The following is a 21,102-nucleotide window of genomic DNA, read 5'->3' as shown; positions in this document are numbered from 1 at the left end:
CTGTGTCTGTGTCTGTGTCTGTGTCTGTGTCTGTGTATGTGTCTGTGTCTGTGTCTGTGTCTGTGTCTGTGTCTGTGTCTGTGTCTGTGTCTGTGTCTGTGTCTGTGTCTCTCTCTCTCTCTCTCTCTCTCTGTGTCTACTACAGAAGGTTGGGCCATGTGAAGCTGTAGAGGGCCAATACAGCTGGTGAGAACCAAGGCCATGAGGGACGGGGCCTTGTACATCTGGGTACACCTGGGCCCAGGATGGGCTGATGGTTTTAGGGGACAGAGGCTGGACACTTGGTAGATGGAAGTTTCTGTCTTTTATGGGCTCCCATGGTTGGGTGATATGAGACAGTTTGTGGGGCAGAGGGCTCCCTTCCTTAGCTAGAGGCAACCAGACACCCTGCTGAATGTTTTTCTGGCCATTGCTGTGGACAACCTTGCCAATGCCCAGGAATTGACCAAGGTATGTAAAACACCACCTGCAGCCAAGAAGGCACTAGAAAGTTTGGGACTCCGTCCATGTTACTCTGGATGAAGTTACAGAATCACAAGGAAGGTCAGCTCCTGGGTCAGGTTCCATGTGAGTTTTCTCCAGGGTAATCTTTCCAAAGTCATGAACAAAGATATATTAATTTGGGTTCTGGATACAGAGAATTGCCATAGAAGCAAGGAGGAATATGGTCATAAAGGTAGGTACATGTGTGCACAGGCTCCCAGAGAAGATGTGGCTTTGGAAGGAAGAATAAATGGCAGACTAGAGTGTGAGAGCACAGGAGGTACAGGCTGGACAGGACTACCTGTGTCACAGGAGTGCAGGCCCCCAATGTCTGTGTGTGATGAGGGAGAGAAGTGTTCCCAGACAAGATGTATAAGTGAAAGGGCAGCGAGAGGCCGCCTGGAGTGCCCTGCCCAGCTTGGCTGTGGTGATTCTGTCTGTGAACATCTATGTCACAGCAGGACAGCTCCTTCTCTAGGAAGTACCCAGCAGGGACCATTCAATATTCATTCCTTATATCCAAACCCAGTGGGGAATGTGATTATACATGTATCTCTCTCTGGTTTCCCTGTAGAAGACAGAACCCCATCTCCAGGAGCCCTCAGTTCTGTGTCCAGCTACCTGCTAGATGGTGAGGCCACCTGCTGTCAGCCTTAGGCTCTCATTTTGATTCAAGTTCTGGCTCCAGCATGGAGGCTGCTACCAAGTGCATTACAGATGCCTTATGTGCGTGCGTGTACCATGTCTCTGTGAGAGGTGCTCTGTGTTCTCTGATGCTCAAGTTAGCACCTGTGCACATCTCCCAAGTCTGATCTTAGCAGGCCAATGTTTTCCTCACCTTGGCACTGAGGAACACTGGATCAGGTGTTTTGAAGAGAGCAGAGCTTATGCAGTGTAGTGGTCATGAGCCTCCTTTGGCTTCTACTTCGTGTTTTCCCTTTCTGCATGTAGTTGTGCCTGAGGTCCTGGGCTCTGATCTCTGGCTCCTGAGGACTTTGGAGTGCCACTAGCTGGCTTATTATTGTCATCAGTCTAGCCAGTGCTAAATATTGCTATCTGGCTATGGCCAGATTCCTGGCTGGGCTGTACCGGCTGGAGGAGCCCATGTATTTCCAGAGCTATCCTTGGTGGTAGTGTTTCCGGGACCATGGGAATTTGGCATACTAACAATATTAGTTCCTGTGCAGAAGTGCACTCGAGTCCTGATGTCTCTCCATGGGATCTGATTGGTTCTGGCAAAGAATCTCAAAGGTGGCATATGGTCCTGATGGGGACAGGGAAGAGCTTGGTATCTTCCAGCTTTGTGGGGTAGATCAGTTTTGTTAAGGTGGTTCAAGAGCTCCCAGAAGGACAGGGAAGTGGGAAAGGGACAGATTTGCTGTGGTGAGCCTGAGGTAGGTACAAAAAAGATATTCTGGTAGTGGCTTTGCACTGGCCTGGGGATGATCAGGATGGGGTGTGGCTTCTAGCACAGACACGGGGCCATCAGCTTGTGAACATGCTGGAGGTGGCACAAGCTAGACAACACTAATACAGGAATCCCAGATACTGACACTTCTAGCCACAGACTCAGGAAGGGAAGCCTTGACGGGTACTAAGAGAACTCACCCTGGGTCACAGTGCACTCTGTCCACCCAGGACCTCGATGTTTGCTCCAGAGAATGGAGTGCAGAAGAGGCACAGAGGCATTAGGAAGAAGAACTGATAACCTCAGAGCGGCCAGTCGGGTTTTGACTTGAGAAGATTGTCAGTTTTGTTGTTCAAACAGGATGAAGAGGAGATGGAAGAAGCTGCCAATCAGAAACTTGCTCTTCAGAAGGCCAAAGAAGTAGCTGAAGTCAGCCCCATGTCTGCTGCCAATATCTCCATCGCTGCGTAAGGCTCCTAGGAATGGAATATGGGTGGTTTGGGCAGCAGTAGAGCCCGTGTCCTCAGAATCCCTGCCCTAGCCAGGGCTGCTGATTTGAATCATGTTGCAAAGAGCCTGAGCAAAGGGCTCGGCTGAGCATACTTTATGACGTTTCCAGCCGGAACGTGGGAGAGTGTGAGTGTGTGGCCTTCATGTTGGGTGGGGCTAGCTGGGCTTCTGAGTCACTGGATGGTGTCTGGGTGGCGCTAGTGGGCCTATCTTTGCAAAGCCCTGGCAGGTGTCAGGAAAACAAGGAGTCAGCATGTAGATTTTACACATAATTTTCCAGAAATGTACTTTGTGAGACAGACAAAAGGTTCTAGTGGCAGCCCAGCCACTTCCAAAAACGTCTCTGCAGGTGCTTGGCAGGGAGGCATCTGTGATGAGAAAGGGCAAATGTACTCTGCGGAAAGATCCAGTCTCCCGGTCATTCTCCCAGGTCTTGGGTACAGTGAAGTTAATAGAGGGTTAGGGGCTTTGGGGAAAGTTAGTGTTTAGGAGTCAGGAAAGTTGGGCACATGGCCTGGCCATAGGCGAATCTTGGGAGAAGTTATACCCTGCCGGCATTGAGGCTGCACACTCTCTCTTGCCACTCTCTTCATAGGCTGGGCACGTGGCTTTGATTCAGCATCTTGTGGTGACTTATGCCCACACTGATGAATTATGTGTTGGAATTGGTTGGTCGTTGATGCTGATGTAGTGATTGAGGTGTGTGTGTGTGTGTATCAAAAATAGTTCTGTTCCTTCTGTTCGTCACCAGACAGTATTTTCAAGGATTGGTCTCTAAGTTGAGCAGAGAGCATTTGGCCTGGAAATTGTCAGTCAGAATGGCTTCATCCCCCAGGGACCAATGCCGGGAGCCAGGCAGGCTTAGGGTATGGCATCTGTTGTTTAGGTGGCTCGTGGAGCTCAGCCTACAAGCCTATTCTGTTGTTTCACTGTCTGGCCAGTTCAGTTGTTGATTAGTTGGGCAGTTTAATTCAATAATTTATCCTGAGTTGATAAGACTTGGTAGGCTGATTTCCTTTATCTGAGCTCTATGAGATGGTGGTAGTCTGTTGCAGAGAGGATGGCAGGTAAGCATTTGGCATGATCGACTCCCAGCTTCATGTAGGTATGTGGTATGAAGTGATGCTCTTTTTAACACTTGCCTTCTCTGTAGTTTCTAGCTGTGAGCAGCTCCTGCTGCCTTCGGGGCTTCTATTCCCAAAGGCTCTCCTTTCTGACTGATGCCTAGGGAACAGAGTGTAGGGTCCTTCCATTGCCCAGAAGAAACTGCCCAGGCCTTTCTTCCCTCGCTGCCCTGCTTGGAGGCACTGTTGCAGATATGCTGTGTCCCCGAGAATGGGAGAGCACAATAGTATTAAATTAGTCACTCAGTGTGAGTAGAGATTCTGGGGAGTTGGCCACACTGGGTGAGCCCTTTCCCATGAGCATGGTGCCTGATGAGTGAGAGAGCTGCTGCTGCCAGTCATGTTAAGACCTCTGAGGGCTTAGGAGCTGTGTGAGTTCTCTCTTGTGGTTTGCTGCCAGACTGGAGAGAATGAGGCTGTCAAAAATCTCTTGACTTGGCAGTTTCCCTCACAGCTGTGTCTTGTATCAGCACAGGGAGAAATCTCTTGGGGTGTTGTGTGACTGCAGAAGGACATTTAGCATGCATGGTTATTGAGGCTTTCTGCATTCTGGGTAGCATGACGGGATTCCAGGATTTCTGGAATGGGGTGCAGTCCTGTATGGCTCCTCATGTTCCTGGAGGAGTAGGACAGTGTCTGTGGGGTATCTTCCTGCTTCTTTCTGCTGTGGTACTTCATTCTTACCCAGTTTCCTAGCATACACACACTGAATCTCGCTCAAGTCTTAAATACTCTCCCAGTCACAACCTCACATGTCCTTACATACATTCACAAATTCACACACTCATAATCTCACACTCACAAGTCTTAGGTTCACACTCACACTTGTAGCCACTCTCTCTGCAGCATTGTGATGTACTGACATACCTGCTCACACTGGGGCTGTGCGAAGGTGAATGGTTTTCAGTTGACAATGTACAAATACCTTGGCCTTTAGAAAGGGGCACTGGGGACCTACCCAACCATCCCTGTGAAGCCAGTGTGGAAGGAACGGACTGTAAAGAGATTGTTGTTTTCTCTATTATTTTTGGAAAAACTTCTATACATCACTTGGAAATGGCTGCAATAGCTACATGGAAGGTGACTTGGTGACATAGCCTGATTCTTTCCTGGAGGGGTCATTGTGACTTGGAAGCCATGGGACTTAAGTCTGGGAACTGAGGGTCTGGGGGCAGAGATCAAGTCCTTACAAGGAAGGCAGGTGGAGTAGGTGGCAGGACCTGGGTAGCCCCACAGAGGAAGATACTCTTTCTCCTGTATTTGCCATGCGCTCATCCAAGGCCAGCAGCTTCAGGTCAGTCTGCCCAGGACTTTGGGGGTAGGATACTGTTGTTGTAACTGCCATGGGGTGGCTATTAACTCTTCCCAGACCACTCCCCCTTAGGGCAATGTGGGCGAAGCTGTGGTGATGGATGATCTCTGAGAGAACTGTGTCTTGTCTTCCAGCCATGTAGGGTTTGCTGGTTCCCTTTAGCCTCACTTTTCTGCACATATGGAATTGGTTCTCAGCTTCTCTTTAGCACTGGTCTTGGCCAGTGCCTGTCTGGCAGATGCATCTCTAGCCTTCTGCCAGATGTGCACTGTAGCCCGCACCTTCACTGATGTGGTGCCACGTGTCACTCATGTCTCAGAACATTCTCTCTGGTTTTCTCACTCCTGTTTATGTTTTGTTTCTTGCATGTGCAGTTTTGTAAAGCAAACTCGAGGTACTGTATCTCGCAGCTCATCTGTCTCCAGCGTAAACTCACCGTGAGTGGTTCTGCTATGATTCTCCATCTGTGGCTCCATGATAACTATGTGCACACACCTTCCCTCCACTCCTGACTGCTTTCCCCCAAAGTCATTTGCTTCATGGACAGCTCCAGCCCAACTTTCTGTAGGAATGGTGGTCATGTTCCCTGCTATCTCCAAGTCCTATGCACAGGCTCAGAGCTTTCTGAGCTTGATCCTCCTCTCCCGTCTGGTCTCTGTCCTTTTGTTTGTTGTTTGTCTGTGTGCTGTCACTCCAGTGACTTGTATATCTATTTCTTGGATAGGGTAGAGCTCTGTGGATTAATGTCTTCTGTAGTTCTCATGAAGCCCTATGCACGGATGGCAGAGAAGGCTCTTGGGACCATTCCTCAGCTCCCTCTAATCCCTCCTTAAATTGGGGAGAATGTGTCAGTTACTCAGAGGCAGCCTTTGTTTTAGCACAAACAAAGCTTCTGTAGAACTTGTAGTAGGCTAGGGGGAAAAAACTCCAGGATGGGAACTGAGGGTCTAGAAGCAGAAGTGGGACTGGGTGCTCACAGGGAAGGGAAGTAAGGTGAGTAGCAGAACAAGCTAACCTCCTTGGGGTGACACTAGCCTGGCTACTTGACCTGAGTAGCTCTTCCTGGGGAGTGTGCTCCTTCAAGGATAGGGCCAGCACCTGTAAGTGACGGTCCCCACCCAAGCTCCTAGGGGAGGTGTCTTCTGCCAGTGGATCCTCATGCTGGAGAAGGAATGTTTGTAGTTGGGCCCTCCATGCCTTGTGCCTGCTTTGTGTGCCTTTTTGACAATAGCATGGGGCAATCTCAGTCTTCTCACAAGGGTGAGATACTGCTGGGTGTTGGACCCTGATCTTTGACGGGGTGAGAAAGCTTGTTGGGTCCTCAGTGGTCCATATGGCAGGAGTGAGGCATCTGTGGTACATACTGGAGATTCCTCATTCTTCCTATAGCAGCCAGGTCTGCCCAGAGACCTCACAGTCTAAAATTCCTTTCTGAGCCTTGATTTGTCCACAGAGCCTCAGCTGAGAGCCTCTCTCCTTCCAGATATGACAGTATAGCATCTATAATCTGGGAGCAGGAGATCATGAGAGTCGCTCTTCCCCACTGGCTCTTTAGAGAGCCCTGTTAAATGTAGATTCTGCCTGAGTAGTGATGCCAGCCGTATCGCAATATCGACAGTGGGCAGTTTGTCTTTCAAGAGTGGATCTTGAATTGCTTGTAAAGTTGGTAGAGAGGAATAGAGCTAGCTGTCTGTGCTAGCTATAATAGGCAGAGGTAGGGGGAAAAAGCTTTAGAGACTGAAAGGAGCCCACTGGTCTCTATGGGTTTGTGGGTCACTAAAACCAGTCTGGTGATAGTAGGTCCCCGAGCAGTGTGCTGGGGACTGTAGCATCCTGAGGAGGTGAGTGGGTAGCAGTGGCCCTGGCCCAGTGATTTGGTATTCTGTTTTATGTTTTGAGGCCTAGTAATGCCCTTCATTCCCATGGACAGCCTGGCTTCTTTCTGTATCCGAGATAGTACTGGAGAGAGAGTCACACTAGGACTGAGTGAGCCCACTCCTGCCTATACCACAGAGCTGGAGCTTCAGGCCTTTGCACGAGCCCATTACCTTCATTGCCCGTCTTACCCAACTGTGATGCTGGCCCTACCCAAAAGGCTCACTTGAGCCAGCTACCTCTCTGCTGATCAGAGGACTCAAGTCCAGGCCCATCTTGGTGTATGGGACTGACTGAGAGGCCCAAGGTAGTGAGCGGACATCAGCCGTCCCAGGATTCCTGAAGAAGGGTGCTTACCTTCAGGCCCTCTTCCATCTCTTCCCTTTCGGTGTTGTACAAAGATGAGCTCTACCAGGGGCAAGGAAGCCCTGTGGGCATTACAGGGCCTTTTTGGAGTAAGATGGCATGGTTTTGATGTCTCAGTGAGGACAAATAGCAGCTGAGGTCCTGAACTAGCAGATGCTTCTTGCTGCTGCCCTGTCAGCCTCATCTGAGAGCCTAGGGAGGGAGGCCTGGACGCTTTCAGACTTGCCAGGTACTGGCTCCTCACCAGCACCTGGTGGGCTAAGATTTGCTCTCCTTCTGCTTCCAATAGCTGGGTTCCAGTGACTGGGTTGTTCTCTCAGGCATAGTTTGTACCTGCATTGTAAGGCAGATGGAGTCTAACTGAGAGCTTGAGTGCTCCTCAGGCCCTTCTGCCCTGTATGTATATGAGCCTAATTCCACCAGTGACTAGCCATGATCTCCAAATAGGTCTTATCCTCTTTCTAGGCTCAGTGTCCACCCCTGTGAGGTGGGCACAGGAGAAGAACTTGTCCTTGAGGTGGTTATAAAGGATGTGTGAGGTGGGCATGAACCCGAGACTTGGTGCCATGGCTGTTGTCAGTGGTACCACACTCCTGCCAAGGTCATCCAGAAGCCTCCAGAGACTTGAAGATGAGGCTCTAGTCTCAGATGTGGTTTCTACTTGGCAGAGGTGGAGCCGAGGCCACCTTTTTTTGTGTGTGTGGTTTTCTTCAGTAAAGAACCCAGAATAAAAAGGCTCCCTGTTTTAGATGTGGGGAACAGATGTCTGGGCCAGTGATGTTTGAATGAAGACAAGGCTCTTCCTTGTTCAGTGAGGACTGAGCTAGGCTGCTGCCTACCGTACCTGGTGCTGGAGGATTTCAGGAGTGTGTCTGATTCTCTTCTCTGGAGGAAAGTATCCCCACAGAACCAAGAGAGAAGAGGGCATTCTAGGCTTGGGCTCCTGGTAGTTGGTTGAGCAAAATAGCGGCTCCTTACTAAGGGCTGCCTGAATGCTTCAAAATGCAGCAGAGGTTCTGTTTGCCCATGACAGGGCTTGCTCCCTTGGTAAGTGTCTCTAGGGAAATGTATGTTTGTGTGGCCCCTCCTGGGCCAGCTCCCAAGGGAGGCTGCAAGGGTGCCTCCTTCGGTTCTTCTCCATTTGTAAGATGGTCTTTCCTTCCCTCTGGCTAGCTGCCCATCTACCTTGAAATTCTGTTTACTCACTCACACTGGTACCTGGCATCCCCATAGCCTTGTACCCTTCAGACTTTGGGCCATTGTCCTCCTACTTGCGTGGCAGCTAGGGCCCATCACCATACTGTTACTCCTGTCAGCTGGCCTGTCCAGGACACTGACAGGAGAAGCTGAACTATACCCCACCTCTGGGTATTCTTCCCCTAATTTGCAACACTGTTGGGGTCTTTAAGGTTCTAGTCACCTCTCCTTCCCTGTCCCCATATCCCTCCATCGCTTGTGTTCATCTACGGCTTCCCTGTGAGGCAGAGATAAATGTCCGTGACACTCATGACAGTCTCCCTGCAGCAGGCAGCAGAACTCGGCCAAGGCGCGCTCAGTATGGGAGCAGCGGGCCAGTCAGCTAAGGCTCCAGAATCTGCGTGCCAGCTGTGAGGCATTGTACAGTGAGATGGACCCTGAGGAGCGCCTGCGTTATGCCAGCACGCGCCATGTGAGGCCAGACATGAAGACACACATGGACCGACCTCTAGTGGTGGAGCCTGGTCGAGATGGCTTGCGGGGACCCGTTGGGAGCAAGTCAAAGCCTGAAGGCACGGAGGCCACAGAAAGCGCGGACCTACCACGCCGGCACCACCGGCATCGTGATAGGGACAAGACCACAGCCACAGCACCTGCTGGAGGCGAACAGGACAGGACAGAAAGCACCGAGACCGGGGTCCGGGAGGAACGTGCGCGTCCTCGTCGAAGTCACAGCAAGGAGGCTCCAGGGGCTGACACGCAAGTGCGCTGTGAGCGAAGTAGGCGGCACCACCGGCGCGGCTCCCCGGAGGAGGCTACTGAACGGGAGCCTCGGCGCCACCGTGCCCACCGGCATGCACAGGACTCAAGCAAGGAGGGCACTGCGCCGGTGCTTGTACCCAAGGGTGAGCGACGAGCAAGACACCGAGGCCCACGCACGGGTCCACGTGAGGCAGAGAACAACGAGGAGCCCACACGCAGGCACCGTGCAAGGCATAAGGTGCCACCCACACTGCAGCCCCCAGAGAGGGAGGCTGCAGAGAAGGAGAGCAACGTGGTGGAAGGGGATAAGGAAACCCGAAATCACCAGCCAAAGTATGTAAGATGTCCCAGTGGGGAGTCGGGTGTGTGGAGGGGTGGTGGGGGTGTTAGGAGCCCTTATGCAAATAGGGAAAGGTACAGGTGACTGCTAGACTGCTCCTGTTGTCACAACTCCCACCCAGTCTACACACACACTCCCAATTCTTCCCTTGGTAAACTTCCTTGTGTGCTCAGTGACACCCAGGGAGGGATTTAGGGAGACTGGAGATATTATGAACACATTGACTGGGGAAGACCAGTGAACCCAGGAGAAGAAAAGTATTGTACTGAAAGGGAGGATGCTGGGAAAAGAGAAACAAGTTTACCAAAAAGAAACAGAGGGTGCTGGCCCGATTTTGGTTGTCACTCTTGAAGAATCCTGGAAATCAGAGGTCACCAGTGACCTATCTCTATGGCTCTGGTGGTGACCTATCTCTATGGCTCCTGAGTCAGGCACAGCTGGAGGTCATTGTTAGGGATCAGTCTGGCTGAGCACTGTCTCTGTGTTTAGAAGTCTGTTGGGCCTTGCCTTCCGGGATCCTGGCAGGGTGTCCAAGGGAAATGGCCTGCTTTGGATTGCTTCAGTTGATCCACACATAGACTCTAATACCAACAGTAAACGCAGATGGGTCAGCTCAGTACCTTCCTTTTAGCCAGTTTGGCAGGGTAAGTGTGCAGGGAGACAGAAACCAATCAGAACACCAGGAAAGCGTGTAGCCCAGGATCTAATTGCCTTATGGAAAGGGATAGCCCTAAGGAGCTAGGTTTCACATACTGCATCAGACTAATGAGCATTCTGGTTTCAGGGAACCTCACTGTGACCTGGAGACCATTGCAGTTACAGGTGTGGGCCCTCTGCACATGCTGCCCAGCACCTGTCTCCAGAAAGTGGACGAGCAACCAGAGGATGCAGACAACCAGCGTAATGTCACCCGGATGGGCAGTCAGCCCTCAGATCCCAGCACCACTGTGCATGTCCCAGTGACACTGACAGGCCCTCCTGGGGAGACCCCTGTAGTTCCCAGTGAGTATCTCCCTGTAACCAGTGGCAGGCCCAGCCACCTCAGTCCTTGGTGCTCAGTGTTAATGTTTGGGGATCCAGCTTGCTTCTCTGAATTTCTCCCAGTAGGAGAGAAAGTTCTTTGCTGTCAGTATCAGCCCTTTGATATCTCCTGGCTTTCCTTTGCTCCAGAGGCAGATCAATGTTAAATACCTTTGTCCCTCTTCCTAAAAATGCTTTCATGTTGCTATCTGGTGTCAGGCTCAGTGTCAGAGTGCGAAGAACACAGAGGAAGGTGGCCAGAGTAGCCAGAAGGACCGCAAGGTTCATCTTTTGTTGCTTGACAAGTGGTGGTAAGGACTGGTGCCAGAGTGGGAAGGCAGGGCAGAACTGTCATCTACCGGCTCACACACTCCTGGAGCCTTGCCTCCCCCACTTCTACCACCATCTTTGTCTGACTTGTTTTTTTCTTCCCCTGTATGCTACAGTGTGTGTGTGTGCAACTGGGAAGGAGCAAACAGTAAAAGCTCAGTGAATCTGCCATGTAGTAAGTGACAGATGTGGTCCTCACAAGGATGAGGTTAGAATGGAAAGCACACCTCGAAGCCTTCCAGGGCGAGAGGCAGGACCCGCAGAAGGCCAGGGAAGCACTGAGCTCTGACACAGGCCATGTGACATATCTAGGTTGTGCACAATCATGTGCAGTCACTCACACACTTTGTAAGCAGTACAGGGTGCTGACTTCTAGCTGCTTAGTCACTGGTTTCTGGTGAGTGGTTCCTCTGGGGAAACTTGATCTTGGCCATTCTTGTTTCACTTGCCCTGTGCCCAAGTGAGTCTGTCTTCCCAGCCTCCTCCCTCATTTCTCTTTAGAGTAGCCTGAGACTGAGCCCAGGGACCCTGTTGGGACTTTGTTTACCCTTGGCTTATCCATGCAGGTGGTCACAGACCTTTTATCAGAGTACATAGATTTTCAAGTTGGCTTTAAGAAACAACACAAACTTTATCATTATAGAATTTTATGGCTTGGCAGTTCATTTCTTAGTGCATTAAATGTCCACTGGCTGGAACTTTATCCATCTACCTATTGGAGGATATTCAAGTTAGTTCCAGTTTTGATAGTTATGAACAGACGGGCATGTTTGGGGTTTATATTGATGTACTTCTATGAGCGCATATGTAAGCTTAGCTGTGAAGCTGTGTTTCGTAGGACACTGCACTGTGTCTTCAGTGTGGCTGGACTGCTTTCTTTAGCAATGAGTGAATGCTTATGGCTGTACATCTTTTACTGACTTTGCTGTTCCCAGTGGTGTGGGCTTCAGTTGCTCTAATGAGATGTATGGTAGAGTTTGTTTAAACTTGCAACTTCCTAATGAAATAGGATTTTGAGTATTTCTTATGTATACTTGACATTTATGCACCTTTGGTGAGGTTCTTATTCACGTCTTTTGCCTATTTTTAATTGATTTGTGCAATAGTCATTAACTTTCTCTATATACATGTATATATATCTTATATATATGTGTGTGTACATATGTGTTACTTTTAATTTTTATCTATGTGTGTAAGTGTTTTCCTTTTATGTATACTTTTGCATCATGTGTGTGTCTGCTACTGGAGGAATCAGAACAGATAGGGCTGGTGTTACAGATGGTCCTAGGCTGCCATGGGGGTGCTGGTTTCTGAACCCAGGCCCTGCAAGAGCAGGAAGTACTCTTAACTGCTTAACCATTTCTCCATCCCCGCTTTGTGTTTTTCACAGACGTCGTTTTTTTTTTTTTCAAATGTATGTTGTATTTCTCCTAGGTTCTGGCTTGGAGTTTCAGTTTCTGAATGCCTGGTATGTTTTGTCCTTTCTTTCTTCCTAAGACAAGGTCTCACTGTGTAGCTCTGATGGTGACCTCTGCCCTCTGAGTGCCCAAATCAGAGGTGTTCATTACCAGACATGTGCTCTGTCTGGCGTTCTAGATTGTTGATTTGGGGGTTAATCTGATGTTTGTTACAGCTTCTCCCAGAAGAAGAAATCTAGCTACTGAGTTTTTAAAGTTTTTTTTTTTTTAATATTCATTACTTACCCTGTTTTTCTGAATCCTGAGACATTGGTTTTAATGTCGATTCTGTTTGTTTTCCCGAGCACATTATCAAAACTTCTATGAATAGTGGGTGTATCTCTCTTCTAAGTTTTGGGTGTCTTAATCTGTCTGACTGCATTGGTGGGTAACAGCCAGGCTGTTTGGTACCCTTGCCTTGTTTTGCCAATACTAAAGTAAAGATTCTGGCTTAAGACCTATGTATAAAACTTAGATTTATAATATACGTTAATTCCTATTTTAGTAAATTTATTTATTTATTTATTGCTTGTCAAAAGTGTTAAATTTTGTTAAGTTTTCAAGACTCCATGGAGGTCATATTTTCTTTTAGATGCGGAAATTTATAGCAATGAATTTCAGGTCTGAAACTCTGTATACAATGTTAGACTGTAACTCAATTAATCATTATTTGTTAGCAGATTTAGTTCATTTTATTTTTCTGGTATAAATGTCCTATGTGGAAGCTACCGCTGGAGCCTGGGTCCTCTAAATGGAGACTTTTGTGTGGGTTTTCATAAGATGGTCAGTGAATTCTTCATTGGGAGACTTGGTGAACACAGTCTATTTCCAGAGGTCAGAGGTCAAGTAACTGTAAGTCTTGGAGATGCCATCAAAGGTAGCTGGAGAAATTGCCTAAGTGGCAGTATATGCCTAGCTCAGTGGTTCTCAACCTGTGGGTTGTGACCCTCTTAGAGGTTAGATATTTATATTACAATTTCTAACAATAGCAAAATCACAGTTATGAAGCAACTAAATAATTTTATGGTTTGGGAGGGGGGGTCACCACAATGTGTGGAACTGTATTATAAGTTTATAGCGTTAGAAAAGTTGAGAACCACTGGGCTAGCTGGTGTGCAGTCAGAAGCAACAGCAGCGTCTTGGATGAAGGAGTACAGATGAGGCCAGCGTGTTGGGGGCAGAGATGAGGCGTACCAGCACAGAGCCACAGTGGCCTGGCACCTCTCCAGGATGGCTAATCTTGTTTCCCCAGTAGCCTCTCCACACAGGGATAATGACCCACAAATATCAGGGACTACTTTTTTTTAGAGCTTTTACCACCAAGGCCAACATGAGTATTATAGTACCCAGGAGTGACAAAAACTTGTCTGGAGGTGCCTTGCGGGGTCCTCTAGGCAGGAAAGGCCACTGTGGGGCCACCTCAAGGTTCTAGAGGAATAACCTCCTCTCTCACCAAATTTGAAAGTCACATGAATAAGGCAGTTATACTTATTTTGAAATGTGTTGTTAGAGTATATTGAGCAGTCTTTAAGTACAGTTTTGGCTTGGTACTTTAAAGTGAGGTGTGTATTGTGGCTTTATTTTCTTCTGTTTAAGCATTGTGAGGTTAGGCAGTTAATGCCGTGTAGTTACATCATACCCAGCCTCAGTATTCTACTCCTGTTCTAATTACGGCCAGTACTTTTTACAAATTATAGTTTATCTTCCTGGTACTGGGTATCAAATCGAGGGCTTTACATATATTAGGCAAGAAATCCATTGCCTTTCTTATTTAAAACAGTAAAAAAAAAAATTACATGCTACCTTAACCCCACAGTTTCATAAAATACGATGAAAAAGCAATTCAACACAGAGAAGTCACAAACTTGTCGCGTTAGGACAGAAGTGTTGCTGGTTACTGGATGAAATAGCTGCTCATGAGGCATTGCTTTGGATACTTCTCTTCTTGAAATTTAAGTCACCTCTCAAAAACACTGATACATGATTCTAATAATCTGCCAGTGGAATTTGGACACCTGCCTGTGAGTTCTTCGCTACATTATTCTGTTAAAAACCTATTATGTTCTGACTGGGTATACTCTTCTATGTGAACCTCTGGCAGGAAAGCTAACAACATTATAGTGACATATTTTTCTGGAGTGTTAGGCATAATAAAAGAAGAGATTGTGAACTGTGGGATTTTGCTCAAATGCGGACATAGTCTGTGGAATGTACTTATCAGTTCATAAAAAGACCTGGAATTGCTTGGTGCTGTGGCACAGTCTTTAAGTATTTGGTAAAATTTTATAAAATTATCTTATGGGATTTATGTAATGGTAGCCTTTTGTGTATTGGTCCATTTAGATATTGTCTCGAGATGAAGCTTGGTAAATTACATTTTCCTGTTAAAAATCACCCATTTAGAAACACTAGAGAGATGGATAATTTGATAGAGTTTGTCCCACAAGTATGAGACCTCTGTTTAAATTCCAAACAGCCATGTGAGAAGGCAGGTAGAGCACTGAGCCTGTAGTCTCAGAACTGGGGAGATGATCCTGGGTCTTGCTGGCCAGGCAGGTTAGCTAACCAGTGAATTCCAGCTTCAGTAAGAGACCCTGTCTCTCCCCAGAAAGGTGGGGATTGATAAAGGAAGATAGATACTTCATGTTGACCAATAGTCTCCACATACATGCCTTGACACATGTGCACACATATGAATGTGTGCACATGCTTGTGTACCCACCAAGCAATAGATTTAATCTAGGTTTTTTTGAACTTACATAAACTTACACAGAGTATTGGCTTAAATTGAACCCTCAACCCCCTCTCCAGGGTTTCTCTGTGTAGCCATGGCTGTCCTGGAACTCACTCTATAGACCAGGCTGTCTCCAACACCTGCCTCTGCCTCCAGAGTGCTGTGGTGTGCCAGCACCTGGTTTCAAGTGATTTTTGGGGTTTTGTGTTTCCTTTTTTTGTTGTTGTTATTTTTAGGACTCCTAGCGTTTTTGTGATTTCTCCCTTTTCTTGATTAGATTAGTTGGTGCTTTATACACTTTGTAATCTTTATAAAATGAAAATCAGTAGCTTAGTTTATTTGACATTTATACCATGTTTATTGTAAAAATAATTTCTCATTTTATCTTTATTTTTCTCTTTTTGTTTTATATTTATATTATTAATTATTATATTTATTTTTATCGTTCCTTTTCTAACTTCTTAATTTACATAATTTTGACATATTTTACCTCAAACTTGTATTCGTAGATTCCTTCCAAATTCTATACAAAGGAATTCCAAATGAAGAATTTAATTCTTTCACGTTTATTTCATCGTTTCCATGTCCTGGTTGTGATATTCAATGCTATAGACCCTCAGGCTCACAATTCTCCTGCCTCAGCCTTCTAGTGCTAGAATTACATGCAGAGCTGTGTTAGCACACTCAGTTCTGGTTATAGTTTTCATCATGTGCTCATGTCTGGCTTGGGTATCAAAGCAATAATGGAGCCATAAGATGCTTTGGATCCAATGGACCTCTTTCCAGAGTAAATTATGCTGAACTGGGTACTAACTGCCCTTTCAGTATTTGATAGAAAGTGCCAAACAAGCATTCCTTGTCTGAGGGCCGTGAAGTGGGTAGTCATGGAGTTATGTTATCAGTTTCACGTTGAATGACTTTCCACTGTTGAGGGCTTTTACATTTCATTGAAGTTGCCAGGTCTACATGTACATCATTGGCCATAGTTAGTCCCTGTTACCCTTATTTTATCTTCAGGCTCCCAATCATTCCTTAGATTGGTATGTATTTTCATCTCTCCTTTTTCTCAGCCTTGCCACATTTGTTAATTTTATTGATTTTTGAAAAGTTTGGATTGTTTTATTGATGATTTTTTTTTTGTTTTCATGATTTTTATTTTAAAATTTGTGTCTGTGTGTACACATGCATACAGAGTTAAGAGAATAATTCTGTGGTTCTTTTTACCTTTATGTGGGTTCTAAGAATTAATTAAGATCATTAGACTTAAGCAGCAAGTACCTTGGCCCACTAAAACACCTTTTTGACCCTATTTTAACTTAAATAATTTAAAATTTAATTAAATAATTAAAATTATTTAAATCAAATTATTAAAATTTAAATAATTGTATATAATTTAAATTTAATTTGATCTTTACTTTCCATTGTTTTGTTCTTCTTTTCTAATTTTCTGGTGGTAGGAATGTATATGTATATGTGTATATATAAAAATCATTGTGTGTACATATATATATTATATATATATATATTATTGGTTCTATTTTTCTGCTTTTCTTTAAAACCTTTGTTTATGTCAATGAAAGCTTTTGCCTGTGTGTACGTATGCACACTGTGTACATGCCTGGTACCTTTAGAGGTCAGAACAGAGCATTAGATCCCCTGAAACTGAAGTCACAGATGATTGTAGCTACCATGTGGGTGCTGAGAACAGAACTTGGGTCCTCTGTAAGAACAATAAGGCTCTAAAACCCTGAGCCATCTGTCTAGTCACCTGCTATTCTAATACAAACATTTAGTGCTACAAGTTTCTCTCTTTGCATTGCCTCTGTTTCTGCCATAGGTTTTCATGGTGTCCAAGTGTTTGTAGACTTTTTTTGTCTTTCTGTTGTCAACTCCTGCTTTTATTACTTTGTGGTCAATAACTACATTCTGTATTATTATCACTTAGTTTTTTAGATTTTGCTCCCATTGCCCAGGATGTGAGTCATGATAGATGTCTTTTGGTGTTGGAAAAGAACACATGTTCCACTGTTGCTGGGAGGGATGTAGTGTAAGGGCCAGTTCCATCCTGTTGGTTGGCCTTTCTATGTTGGTGATATTTTGTGTCTGGATCTGTCAGCTGTTGAGAAAAGGATACTCACTGCTCTAAATATAACTTTGGATCTAATTTACCTTTTCTTTCATACTGTAAGTTGTTCCTTCCGCATTTGTGAGTTGCTGTTAGATACAAACACATTTATGGTTCGTCCTTTTGGTGCACCAGCCTTTCTATCACCGTGCTGTGGCTTTCTCTGATCCTGGTATTTTCCTTCATTTGAAGTCTATCTTGTCTTTGTTGACATATTTGCTATTTTTTTCACAAAATTTGTGTGATTGATCTTTTTTGCCTTTCATTTTCAGGTTATTTGTACAGTTACATTTGAAGTGAATTTCTTATAGACAGCATATGGCTAGGTCATGGTTTAATCCACTGTAAAGTTTTTTTTATTTGGCATTATAGCACTTACATTTAATGTAGTTGTTTGTAAGATTAGAGCTTAAGTTTGTTACTCTAATTTTTGTTTTCTGTTTGTTCTCTCTGTTTCTTATTTCTCTGGTTTATTTTTCCCTGCCTTTCTTGGAGGTTATTTGAATGTATTTAAAAGTTCGATTTGGTTTATCTATAGTGCTTTCTAGTGTCTATTGTATATGATAATTGCTTTAGGTATTTTATTATATAACTTACCCAGGTTTACTCATTTTGTCAGTTTGAGTATAATATAAAATTTCTCTCTATATGCCTCTCTCTCTTTTATAATGTGGTATTCTTAATTTTTCCTCTGTATAGGTTTAGAATCTTAACATAGTATGTTTGAATTTTTGTTTCAGCTATCAAACATAACTTAGAAAACTGAAGAGAAGAAGGAAATGTGTTATACTTACTCATTTTTCACTTATTATTCTTTCTTCCTTTCTGGTAGTCTATATCCTTTCATAAATTGTCTCTGTGTGGAAAGCTTTCTGTAGCTATTCTTTGGACATAGGTCTGCAGGTGACAGAGTCTCTTAGTTTCCTTCATCCAAGAGTGTCTTGATGTTCCCTTCATTCCTGAAGGATATTTTTATTGGGTCTAGAATTCTGGGTTGACAGTTCTTTTTTTTTCAGCACTTGAAAAAAACGTGTGCCTCTTCTGAGTCCATGGTTTCTGATGAGAAATCCACTGTCACTCGAAATGTTCTCTTCCTGTAGGTAAGATGTTTCTCTCGCTGCTTTCAAGGCTTGTTTTGTCTTTATATTTCAGAAGTTTGAGTACAATGTATTTTGATGTGGACTTCTTCAGATTTATCTTGTGTGGGGTTTGCTCAGCTTCTTGAGTCCGTAGGTTAATGTCTTTGCAAGCTTTGGGACTATTTCATCTTTTATGTCTTTGAGTACTTCCTTACTTCTGCTTGTTCCAGTTTTATCCGAGACTCTGGCAGTATGGATGCATAGTCTCTTGCTATACTCTTGAGCTCCTTTGATTTTTTTTTTTCAGTGTATTTTTTCTCTGTTGATCAGATTGGGTAATTTCTGTTTTCCTATCTTCTAGTTCTGGGATTTTTTCCTGTATCTTCTGTTCTGCAGTTAAACCCACCTGTCTGTTAAGTTTTTCATTTTAGTTACTATGTTTTTCAATCACGTACTTCATCAGATCTTCTGTATCTTTGCCAAGATTTTCTACTTTTTTTTTTGTTTGTTTCAAGTTTTTTTTTTTTTCAACTGTTAAGAATTTCTGGAATGCTGTTTTAAAGTCTTTGTCAGATAGGTTTAATATCTGTTTTCATTGATTGTTTTTTCTTGTTCAATTTGGTTTCCTGGTTCTTGGTGTGATAAATATTTGGGCTTTTTGGTTTTTTGTTTTGTTTTGTTTTTTATCAAAAACCTAGCTACTTTAGAATTAGATCATGAGACTCTGAGTCTTGTTTAAGTTTTCTGCTTTGGCTTGTCTGCTGTGATATACTCAAGAAGGAGAATGGACAACTATCTTGTTACTTCTAGGTGGGGTGGGAAAATAGATTCTGACTAGGCTGCCATAGGCCTCAGTGGAAGAGACCTCCTCGTTATCGCTGGTTTAGAGTGGGTGTACCAGTTCTCCAGCATGTCCCCACTGCTCTCCTGAGACTGCCGTGAACCTAACTCTCTCTGGCTGGTAGTACAATTCTGTTAGACTCATTTTAGACCCACAAGGAAGGGAGGCTTCATAACACTGCCATCGCATCGGTTTCTGGGTCTTATTACCCCAGGATGAGGATGAAAACCTTGCTTCCACTCAGCTGATTCTCACTGTACTCCAGCGAAAGCTTTGGGCTGCCTTTTATAGGCAGTGAAGATAAAGGTCCAGGCTCCTGCCTAAGACTAGGCTTGTTTGGAAAGGAATAGGACTACCCATCTATTTTGTTTTTTTTTTTTTTTTATCTTTGAGTTTGGCTGTAGTGTAGCAATTGTTGCCTGTAAGTCATCTGTTCTGCTAGGCTCTCGTGTTTCCTAGTCATTTCATGAGGACTTTTTGAAATCTGTGCCAGTTGATATTTGTGAATTTCACACCAAGTCTGGGCATATGAGGCATAAAATAAAACTCATAAAAGACAGCATTCTCACTGTGCTATTCTGTGGTTCCAAGGTTCCACAGCCAATCTGCTGTTTCCTGCCTAGCCTTCAAAATCTTTTTACATTTCTCTTGATGTGGTGCTCAAGGATCAAGTCCATACAGGTGCGCTTTCCTGGATGGAGAGGGGAAGAGACTCTTAACTTCATCCTTTCAGAAGGGTCATAGCTTGTGTTGATTTCTGTATGTGGCATGGGTATAGATGAAGGATCTCTCCTGGCCCCTGGCCCCTGGCCCTCACTGGATCTCTAATACTTTGTGACAATTTGTTGAAAAAGGACTGTCCCTTTGTATTCAATTACTTTGACACTTTTGTTGAAAATCAGTTGGTAGATGGTAACAGAGTTTCAGGAAGAGTTTCTGGAATTACCTCTTTACTGACCAGTTCTGTCACGTTGCTTTACTTTGTGCATTAGACGTTCTGATAATACATGGGTTGGCTCTGTTTTGCCTGCCTCCCATGTGACTTTCTAACCCTTTAAAAACTCATTCCTTATTCACTATTTTTTTCTCTTGATGCAGTTCACTCTGTCTTTTCCCCCTGAGAACTTTCAGCTGTCTGTTCTTCTGTGGGTTCCCTGCAGTTTCTGAAATGATTTAAAGGTATTGTTTAGTTTGGCTATTTGTTTCACTTTGGATCTCTCATGTCTCCACCAGTATTCACCAAGACTGTTAGGTTTGGGGTACTTGTTCTCACTGGCAGCTGGCTTCCGTGATGATATTCATCATTTCAAGTTTGAGAGTTGTTTTAACTTTCTACCGCTTTACAGGTGTGTGTGTGTGTGTGTGTGTTTGTGTGTGTGTGTGTGTGATTTTCACTAGTAGTTTTTATCCTAAGTTTCCATTTTCTTATTATAGAAGCTATACATGCTGGATAACTTTCAGATAAGAATAAAATAAAGGATTTCTTTTTGTTGTTGTTTTGCTTGTTTGTTTTTCCTGGTAGTTAAGTTTGATTCTGTGGAGCACAGGCTAGCTGTTTGATTCTATAGCACAGGCTAGCTGTTTGGATCTGTGGAGCACAGGCTAGCCATTTGGTTCTGTGGAGCACCGGCTAGCTGGTTGATTCTGTAGCCCAGGCTAGCCATTTGTACTTGCTAGTGGTGTAGTATGTTTGCTTTCTAGTTCAGGAGTATTGTCTTCTCCTGGTGCGATGGGACTTAGCGTCTTCGTCAGGATTTGGGGTCGGCTTCTTGATTGTTCTAGAACTCTAGTATGCCATATGCCTCTGTCGTAGCCTTGACGTCAGCCCTTGAAACCCCACCAGCATGCAGTGGCTCTCCCATTGGAGTGACCCTTGTCTTCAGGAGCAGGATTTAGGTGTCTTTTTAAGTCTCCAAGTGTAGTGTTGTGGTTGTTCTGGCATCAGACCTATGCTTAGAACTCATTTGTTAAGGATGGGAGCTGCCTTCTAGGGTAGGTCCCAGTAATTCTAGGGTAGGTCCAAGATTCATATCACCAGTCCTCTGATGCACCCTCATCCTCTCTGGTCTCTGCCTGGTTCTTCAGATCTCTGGACTCCTGTTGGAGTCCAGACCAGATTGTTGCCCAGGCAATGCTAGC

The 21,102-nt window shown here is 45.0% G+C and overlaps 1 protein-coding gene across 7 annotated transcripts in view; it reads left to right on the top strand.

The window, feature by feature from the left end:
* Cacna1b (calcium voltage-gated channel subunit alpha1 B) overlaps window positions 1-21,102 on the top strand; it is a 171,978-nt gene that overhangs the window by 83,353 nt on the left and 67,523 nt on the right. For 2 of the 7 annotated variants that reach the window (XM_029474066.1, XM_029474064.1), the window contains exons 17-21: window positions 383-450; window positions 2,252-2,358; window positions 5,212-5,274; window positions 8,603-9,370; window positions 10,162-10,379. In XM_029474066.1, the coding sequence (XP_029329926.1) occupies window positions 383-450; window positions 2,252-2,358; window positions 5,212-5,274; window positions 8,603-9,370; window positions 10,162-10,379 (1,224 nt within the window). The remainder of the gene's footprint in view (window positions 1-382; window positions 451-2,251; window positions 2,359-5,211; window positions 5,275-8,602; window positions 9,371-10,161; window positions 10,380-21,102) is intronic. The other 5 variants (XM_021155454.2, XM_029474067.1, XM_029474069.1 and 2 more) reach the window with 3 other exon arrangements.

Source organism: Mus caroli, chromosome 2 (assembly GCF_900094665.2).
Source record: "Mus caroli chromosome 2, CAROLI_EIJ_v1.1, whole genome shotgun sequence".
Classification (NCBI taxonomy): Eukaryota; Metazoa; Chordata; class Mammalia; order Rodentia; family Muridae; genus Mus; species Mus caroli.
This window is presented reverse-complemented; position numbering and strand designations above follow the sequence as displayed.